Genomic DNA, 10,000 nt, shown 5'->3' with positions numbered 1-10,000 from the left:
ATAAATCTATTGACACAGTCTTTAGTAGCCAAATATAATTACAAGCTCCCCCTTTTTCTGATAATTGAGAGAGTGGCTAATGAATGTGAAATTTCAAACTTATTGGGGTTGCTCACTGATTCAACGTTTTCTGACGAAGGCTGTTGTTAAATCTTGACCAGATGTTGTTTTGAGTTTTTCAAACTAGGAGAATCGGGTATTAGCTTACGAGAGTAAAAAATCGATTTGATTGGCATTGCAGGCTATAACACGTTTTCCGACTTTGTCTATCGTCAGTTTCTTTAATTTCTCAGTGTGATGTCCAAACGTTGTAATTCTCATCTGTAACGTTGTCTGTCGATCGTCAGTGTCTTTATTCCCCGTGTGTACTTTTCAGCTGGTAACATTTTGAGGAGAGAGTAGCTAATCTACGTGAAAAATCGACCACACCTTTTAGGAAGGGGGGGGGGGGGGGACTTGATTGTATTGTGGTTCAAGCTGCTTCAGTTTTGAGCGTACTACCACAAACTTAGTTTAAGGCATAGTCCTTCCTGTGTAAACGATTCCACTCAACATCCCAGATAAGGCCAGGCTTTTACATGGAAAAGACCAATGCTCACTTTGGCTACAAGCCAAATAAACAGCCCGGCTGCTTCCAGTGAAGAGGGTGCATTTTTTCTTTGATGACTGAATTTTGTTACCAATAGTGTCTGTTACAAAATTGATTCATAATCAATGGGCGGGGATGTAGCTCAGTCGGTAGCGCGCTGGATTTGTATCCAGTTGGCCGCTGTCAACGTGAGTTCGTCCCCACGTTCGGCGAGATATTTATTTCTCAGAGTCAACTTTGTGTTCAGACTCTCCTCGGTGTCCGAACACCCCCGTGTGTACACGCAAGCACAAGACCAAGTACGCACGAAAAAGATCCTGTAATCCATGTCAAAGTTCGGTGGGTTATGGAAACACGAAAATACCCAGCATGCCTACTCAACGAAAGCGGAGTGAGCTGACTATGCTCTCAGAGTATAGTGTGGGGAACCCAAATGGGCAAACGAGCTCACACGTAACCAGAAAAAATTCTGGAACGCTGAAGAAGAAGAAGATTCATAAAAAATACCCACTTGCAAAGTGAGAAGCTAGGTAATTGACAAAACAAAATTGAGTTTTGTTAAGGATGTACTTGATAAAGGAAATGGTAGACCCTTTTTAATGCTGTTTGTGGAAAAGCTAGAGTTAAGCCTTCGTGATTGTTTCAATATATATATAATACGATTTGCAATTGAAACTGCTGTCTAAAACACGGAGAGAAAAAACTAATGAAAGAATACATATTTTTGACAATCAGGTGTTCCTAAAACTATGGCAAGTACGAATAAGGCTCACTCAAAATACAGTATGTTTACCTCTTGTATTACAATTTTGGAAATGTAAGTTCGGTTTTGAACTTGCACATAAACACTAGATGTTAGGATCAAATTTAATTAAAAAGGAAAGATTCAAATTGCTACTATAAAGCAATCTGTATTAAAGTTGATTCAAAAAGAAGAACAGCAAGCAACTAAAACAAGGCGCCACAACAAAGCTAAGCAACTGATTTTGGATATGGGTGCACGTAAAAGGATTGCCTCATTCAAAGTTAAAACCTGGAAAGATGGAAGAGGGTGACATGAATGTTTACACGAGAGACGCTGTGCCTTGAAACAAGACAGTCATTTGTAGCCTTGAAAAAGTGTTTGCGAAAATAGCTATCTTCAGTGTTGTAGGTCAGATTGCTTTAGTTTTGAGATGCCAACATTTTAATCTGACGCCCTTCCCATGGCCCAGCCAGGCTTCAGTCCGTCACAAACGTGGGGCGGAAGGGCGAGCAGCTGCTTGTTGTCGCCGCTCACTTGTCTCTTTGGTCTGAAGAAATAGACAAACAACAACATTAAATGCCGCTTACAAATCACTTGAATAGTGTAAACCACACAGCAGTTCTCGTGGTTTATTCAACCTCCAAGCCATCGGGGCCCCGTGTGACCAACTTTATTCATACGTGACCTATTGAGTCGCTTGCGGTTTCAAAGCGACTCTACATCTGCAATCGCACGTTATTGTGTACCTCTGAACATTAAATACAACAAACGACTGCGAGTGACACACATAGAGCGGCGGCAGTTGATTTTGTTAAAAACTAGCGATATGCAGAACATTCTTCTTCTTGGGCAATGGTAAGATGCAGCTCATGAGATGTGATTTTAGCCCTGTCGCAGCAATGCGTTTTTAAGCGCTACACTTATTCTACACAGGCACAGCAACAAACAGTATCAAATGTTCGCAAATCTCAGTCGACTTACATTCCAAAAAAAAGGGAAAGTTGCATGGTTTTCGGTTGTGTACTTCACCGCCACCAAATGAAAAGAGCTGCATCTTACTCTTACCATTCAACTTTCACACAATCCTCTGCATCCGGCTACTTTTTTCAAACTCATGAAACTTCGAATATTTTTGTTATTTAAGAATGTTTGTCTCATATGCTGTCAAGTTCTTATTCCGATTTTAAAAGTTAGGTCTAGCACCAAAACGAGCCTTCTGATTTCTGCTAGTGTATGCTGGTTCTAACTGCACGAAAGAAATTCTTTGAACATTTTTGTCTCTCACCGGAAAGCAGCCAGGATGTTCCCTAGCGGTAAGCGTTCAAATAGAAGTATGTTTGTACTGCATGTTAAAGCTCTGGGAGCTCAGTGATCAGAAACAGGTGGTTTACGGGAGGCGGAGGGTGGCTTTAACTAAAGTGTTAGTGCAATTCTCAATGATTCTTTTCGAAAGAGTGTCAGCTCGATTCTTGACAAATCGCAGTGGTAATTATCAGGGTTTTTTATATTCGTGAAGTGGCATTTAATATGATCAAGATGCTTTCCAGAAAAGTGTCCGCGCAATTATTAAAAAATGTATCAATACCGGTACTTTAAATACGGCAATGCGATTCGCTTTTCAGTAAAACGTCAGAAAATTTGTAAAAAGTGCTTTTCGCGTCAGTATATTAATACAAAAATGATGTTCACAAAGTTTCAGGACAATATTAAAATCTGCTTTTTTTAGTGATGTGTCAGTACAATATCCGTAATAAAAAATATGTAATGTTCCAAGAAATGTCATTTCTCATCAGATGAACAACGAAGGTGGTTTAAGCATTTTAAAAACTACACACTAACACCCCCTCCACACTCACACACACACACACACACACACACACACACACACACACACACTCACAACACACACACATACACACACAAAAACACACACACACACACACACACACACACACACACAGACACACACAAACAAATACACACATAGGGTATTATGGGATACTACATGTAAAAAAAGGACACAGGATAAGACAGAAACACACACACATCAACACACACATACACACACATAATCGCACACACACATAAACGCACACACACTCACACACTGACGCGCACTCACACACACACACACACACACACACACACACACACACACACACACACACACACAAACACACACACACACACACACACACACACAAATAAACACACCCACACAAACACAAACAAACACACATGCAAACACACACTCACACATACACACACACATATACACATACACACACATACACACACACACACACACACACACACACACACACACACACATACACATACGCACACACACATACACGAACACACACACACACACACATAAACACACACACACACACACACACACACACAAACAAACACACATACACGCACTCTCACACACACTCACACACATACACACACACATACCAACACACACGCACACTCAAACACACACACACACACACACACACACACACACTCACACACACACACACACACATTCACACACGCATGCACACACAGACATTAAAAGTACAAACTCGTATAAACACACACGAGTATTACTTGATACTCGACAAGGTTGACAAAAAGGTACACCAGAGTGACATATACAAGGACAAAAACAAAGGATAAGATCCAAACATCATCCAACGAAGTAGTAAAAGAATTAGTGGAAGACATACTGCACATTTCTGGATCTTCATCCGAGCCGTCCGTACAGTCGTTGTCTCCGTCACACTTAGAATAGAGCCAAATACACTGCACGTTGTTGGCACACTTCCAATGTTCATATGGACAGGTGTAGTCAACTGTAGTGTGGGAAATAAATGGATGAGACGACTAAGAAAACACACACACACACACACACATACACACACACACACACACACACACACACACACACACACACACACACACACACCAAGCGATCTGTTATTTAAAAAAGACGAAAAAATTCAAAAATTGCTTGGAGCCTTTGTTTTTAATTGTTTCAATATTGAATGAAATAATTTGTACATTATTTATCCATTCATTTATTGTACAACTTGTGTCAATATCTTTAAGGGTTGATGACAATAAATTCTATTCTATTCTATTCTATTCTATTCTATTCTATTCTATTCCAGGGCCGGACTACCGGGGGGGTTATGGAGGTTGCGCAACCCCCCCCCCCCCCCCTAGCCTAAACATGTACTTTACTTATTTTTTTATTTTTTTATTATTGCTTATTTTATGCCGTTTCATGCAAGGATCGACCATTTTCCTATCTCAGAATATGACCTACCCGTCAGCTTCAGGGGGCTTCGCCCCCTGACCCCCACAACGAGGGGGGGGGGGGGGAGGTGGTGGGTGGGTTCTAGGGTTTTCGGACCCCCCCCCCCCCCCCAGCCAAAAAATAAAAATATTGAATGAGGTATGCATTTCTTTATTTTACATTGAGTTTCAATTTTTGGGGTATTAATCAGTGACAAAATCTGCTGCCTGAAACTGGTAATGATCATCCTCAGAATGCACCAGATTGCACCATTTTGCATCCTTTTTTTCAAAATTTTCCGGGGGGGCATGCCCCCGGACCCCCCTAGCAAGCTAGGCGCTTCGCGCCGTCGGCTCGGCGCTTCGCGCCTTCACACCCATATCTTCACAATATACTTTTGAAAAAAACCAGTCATAAAATGAACTGATCCGCCCCTGCCGCCAGGGGGGACATCCCCCTGGGCCACCACTGGCAACCCCCCCCCCTCCTCTTCGCCTAGTCCGGCCCTGTATTCTACACACACACACAAACGCGCACACACACACACATATGAGCGGACACACCCATACACATACACCCACACATACACCCACGCACAAACACACGTACACACAAACATACTCACACACACGCACGCACACACACACACACATAATTATACACACATACACTTACACTCACACACACACACACACATAAACACAAACACACACATATACACACACACACACGCGCACCCACACACACACACAAGGTATAATTATTATATACTTAAAGGTCTACAAACAGGCACACAGAGACAGCGACTGAGACACAAACGATAGATAGAACAAAGACACAAACAATGAATAATACAGAGACACAAACAGAGACTGGTATATCCAAGGAGCATCAAAGTTAAAAAGGGATAAGTGGGAGACATACTGCACATTTCTGGATCTTCATCCGAGTTGTCGGCACAATCGATGTCTCTTTCACATCTATAATAGTCAGGAACACACTGAACGTTGTCGGCACACTTCCAAGAACCAGGTGGACAGGTGTATTCCCCTGCAGTGTGGGAAATTAATGAATGAGATGACTAAGAAAACACACACACACACACACACACACACACACACACACACACACACACACACACACGTGCACACACACATACACACACACACAAACAAATAGAAACACACACATAGGGTATTATGGAATACTACATGTAAAAAAAGGACACAGGATAAGACAGAAACACACACACACTCACATCAACACACACATACACACACATAATCGCACACACACATAAACACACACACACTCACACACTGACCCGCACTCACACACACACACACACACACACACACACGCACACACACACACGCACACACACACACGCACACTCACACACAAATAAACACGCCCACACAAACACAAACAAACACACATGCAAACACACACTCACACACTCACACATACACCCACACATATACACATACACACACACACACACACACATAAACACACACACACACACACACACACATACACATACGCACACACAAAATCACTTGCACACAAACACTCACAGTATTATGAGATGCTTGAAGAGGGATAGAGGTAAAGACAGAGACAGCGACAGAAACAGATACTGGCAGTGCCAAACAGCATCAAAGTAATATACGGATGACATACTGCACATATCTGGATCTTCATCCGAGCTGTCAGCACAGTCGTTGTGTCCATTACACTTCTTAAATTTGTGAAAACACCCAAGGTTGTCAGCACATTTCTCAAAACCAGATGGACAGGTGTAGTTCTCTGCAGTGTGAAACATTTAAACAAGTCGCGTAAGGCGAAAATACAATATTTAGTCAAGTAGCTGTCGAACTCACAGAATGAAACTGAACGCAATGCCATTTTTCAGCAAGACCGTATACTCGTAGCATCGTCAGTCCACCGCTCATGGCAAAGGCAGTGAAATTGACAAGAAGAGCGGGGTAGTAGTTGCGCTAAGAAGGATAGCACGCTTTTCTGTACCTCTCTTTGTTTTAACTTTCTGAGCGTGTTTTTAATCCAAATATATCATATCTATATGTTTTTGGAATCAGGAACCGACAAGGAATAAGATGAAAGTGTTTTTAAATTGATTTGAACAATTTAATTTTGATAATAATTTTTATATATTTAATTTTCAGAGCTTGTTTTTAATCCGAATATAACATATTTATATGTTTTTGGAATCAGCACATAATGGAGAATAAGATAAACGTAAATTTGGATCGTTTTATAATTTTTTTTTTTTTACAATTTTCAGATTTTTAATGACCAAAGTCATTAATTAATTTTTAAGCCACCAAGCTGAAATGCAATACCGAAGTCCGGGCTTCGTCGAAGATTACTTGACCAAAATTTCAACCAATTTGGTTAAAAAAATGAGGGCGTGACAGTGCCGCCTCAACTTTCACGAAAAGCCGGATATGACGTCATCAAAGACATTTATAAAAAAAATGAAAAAAATGTATGGGGATTTCATACCCAGGAACTCTCATGTCAAATTTCATAAAGATCGGTCCAGTAGTTTAGTCTGAATCGCTCTACACACACACACAGACACACACAGACACACACACACACACGCACACACACACGCACATACACCACGACCATCGTTTCGATTCACCCTCGATGTTAAAATATTTAGTCAAAACTTGACTAAATATAAAAAAAAAACGATTAAGAGAACACACACACACACACACACACACACACACTCATACATACACGCACGCACGCACACACACACACACACACGCACACAAGCACACACACACACACACACACGCACACACACTCTCTCTCTCTCTCTCTCTCTCTCTCTATCTCTCTCTCTCTCTCTTTCTCACTCATTGAATGTACATTGTAGGCTTTGGGTCTGAAGCACTCAAAGCCCGCCGCTGTCTTGTTGGTTACCTTCGGATTCGATGTTGCTTAATATGCAAAAAGACAGCGTCGTTGTGTCCGCTGTTTTAGCAAGGTGCGCAAAATACAGTTTGGTAGATTTTGGAAACTGCACAATTATGGTGCAAAGTTAAGTTTACAATCCAGGTTTATCCTCCTCGAAAACAGAGAGCTGTTTTAACTTTGTTTCTTGAAGATGTCTTCATAGAAGCGTATGTTCCAACCATCGAGTAGCCATTTTGTTCTCCCCTTTTACATGAAAACCCAAGACACGTAAAACAACAAAATAAAGCACATTTTGAACTCACCTTCTTCGCACTGGGCCAGTACCACTACCACCGTTAGGAAAAACAGAATCTTCGTCATTGTCACTGAAAGTAGTTTAAAACAGATATCAGCTTATCATATTCTCACTGAAGTAAATACAACATAGTCAAATGACGTTACAAATGGTTAATGGAACATTGACCATTGTTCAAAACATTGTCCAGGTTCATCATTATTCCTGTAACAATGTGCAGCACAGCTAAAGTGTCATTGTCATCATAGTGATTAAAGCACTGTACATTTCTACAGTAACTGCAACAAACTATATCATGTCTTAAGCACAGCTAGGTTCATTGTCATCATAGTGATTAAAGCACTAGACATGTTCACGGTAACTGTAACAAATTACAACATGTGTAAAATCACAGCTACAGATTTATCATAATTACTGATTTCAGCACTACACTTTTACAGTAACTGTAACAAATTCCAACGCAGGGGCGGATCCGAAAAAAACCTAGCCTAGAATAAAGAAAAACTGATGGCTCAGATTGCACCAGATTGCTCAATTTTCCCGTGATTTTTATCAAACTTTTTCCGGGGAGGGGAGGGGGCATGCCTCCCTACCACCCTAGGAGCCGGCCTTTGTCTTCTAAGTGACGGTTTTGGAAAGTAGTTGGGTAATTTGTTGGCTCAGGTTGCACCAGATCGATCGAGTCGTCGAATTGTCCCTAAAAGAAATTTGGACACCCCCCTAAAAAAATTATGTGATCCGCCCCTGCAACGTGTACAAAGCGCAAACTACAGTTTAATCGTCAGCATTGCGATTCAAGCACTAATACACTTTTACGGTAAACAAAACAAATAACAACATGTGTAAAATTACAGCTACAGTTTTATCATAATTACTGATCTCAGCACTACACTTTTACAGTAACTGTAACAAATTACAACGTGTACAAAGCACAACTACAGTTCATCGTCAGCATTGTGATTAAACAACTATACACTTTTAAGGTAAATAAAACAAATAACAACATGTGTAAAATCATAGCTGCAGCTTTATCATAATTACTGATTCAGCAATACACCTTTGAAGTAACTGTGAAAAATTCCAACATGAACAAAGCAAAGATACAGTTTAATCGTGAGTATTGCGATTAAAGCACTATACACTTTTACGGTGAATAAAACAAATAACAACATGTGTAAAATCACAGCTACAACTTCATCATAATTACTGATTTCAGCACTACACTTTTACAGTTACCGTAACAAATTCCAACATGTCCAATCTAAATCACAGCTACAGTGGCATTGTCCTCGTACTGATTACAGCACATCACTTCAAATTTACGAGTAAGACATACTTACAGCAGTGGAACAGCAGACTTGGAAAGAAGGCAATCGACGTGTGAAGTCGAAGTGAAGAATGGTGAGATAGCCACAAACAAAGCTGTTAAATACACTAGGAAAAACAGACTTAAGCGTGTCGCCCAGCTGCATCATCCACGCAGCGCGTTCATGCAGCGCGGCTAACGTCCGGCGCACACGTAGCGGGGCGCCTGTTCGTCTGACGCGCATCACACTCAGTGTCAATAAGAAGCGACCATATAAGTTGTTCGTTGTCCAGGGGTCCTGTAGCTAATACATAAAGATGTAAAAATGTAACTTTACTCACCTCTGTTTTGGTAAGTCGTGATGTAACTGCGGCACATCAGTACATGTCAATTTCTTCAAACACCCTTCAAAAGTGTGTAGTTATTGCACAAGGCTTAGTTTACTGCTGCAGTGCGCCTGAATCCAGCAAAGAGGCAACAAAGAGAAACAGACTTGGGGTTTCATAACCGTCATCTACGTTACCGGCATTTTTCTAGCAAAGGAAAAACAATAAACCTTCCAACTTTTGGTATGGTTTTCGCCCACAGGAGCATACTACGAAAAAAAACCCAGGCAGGGTCATCACCCGGTTTCGTTGTGAGGGGAAATATAAGCGCACGTCATATACGTTACCGTCATGTAGCTTGAATATACACATAATACAATATAGTACAATTATTCGGCATTTTCCAAATCACAACGGGCACCTATTGTCACGTGTTGGTGAACTATGAAGCTAAACAAAAATATAAATATTGGACCAAAAAATCAC

General features: G+C 40.9%; 1 protein-coding gene across 1 annotated transcript in view; it reads right to left on the bottom strand.

Annotated features, from left to right (window-relative positions):
- The window catches only part of LOC138975697 (very low-density lipoprotein receptor-like), a 9,414-nt gene extending 44 nt beyond the window's left edge, over nucleotides 1-9,370 (bottom strand). Inside the window, exons 1-6 of the mRNA XM_070348441.1 lie at nucleotides 9,223-9,370; nucleotides 7,890-7,952; nucleotides 6,316-6,441; nucleotides 5,554-5,679; nucleotides 4,058-4,183; nucleotides 1-1,881 (exon numbers count right to left, since the gene is read on the bottom strand). The exon at nucleotides 1-1,881 is cut by the window's left edge and continues 44 nt beyond it. Of these exons, the coding sequence (XP_070204542.1) occupies nucleotides 1,865-1,881; nucleotides 4,058-4,183; nucleotides 5,554-5,679; nucleotides 6,316-6,441; nucleotides 7,890-7,947 (453 nt within the window). The 5' untranslated portion in view covers nucleotides 7,948-7,952; nucleotides 9,223-9,370 and the 3' untranslated portion in view covers nucleotides 1-1,864. The remainder of the gene's footprint in view (nucleotides 1,882-4,057; nucleotides 4,184-5,553; nucleotides 5,680-6,315; nucleotides 6,442-7,889; nucleotides 7,953-9,222) is intronic.
- Between the last annotated feature and the right edge of the window lie 630 nt (nucleotides 9,371-10,000).

This window comes from Littorina saxatilis, linkage group LG9 (genome assembly GCF_037325665.1).
Source record: "Littorina saxatilis isolate snail1 linkage group LG9, US_GU_Lsax_2.0, whole genome shotgun sequence".
NCBI classification, from domain to species: Eukaryota; Metazoa; Mollusca; class Gastropoda; order Littorinimorpha; family Littorinidae; genus Littorina; species Littorina saxatilis.
The sequence above is the reverse complement of the archived record's forward strand: the minus strand, read 5'-3'. Positions and strand labels throughout refer to the sequence as shown.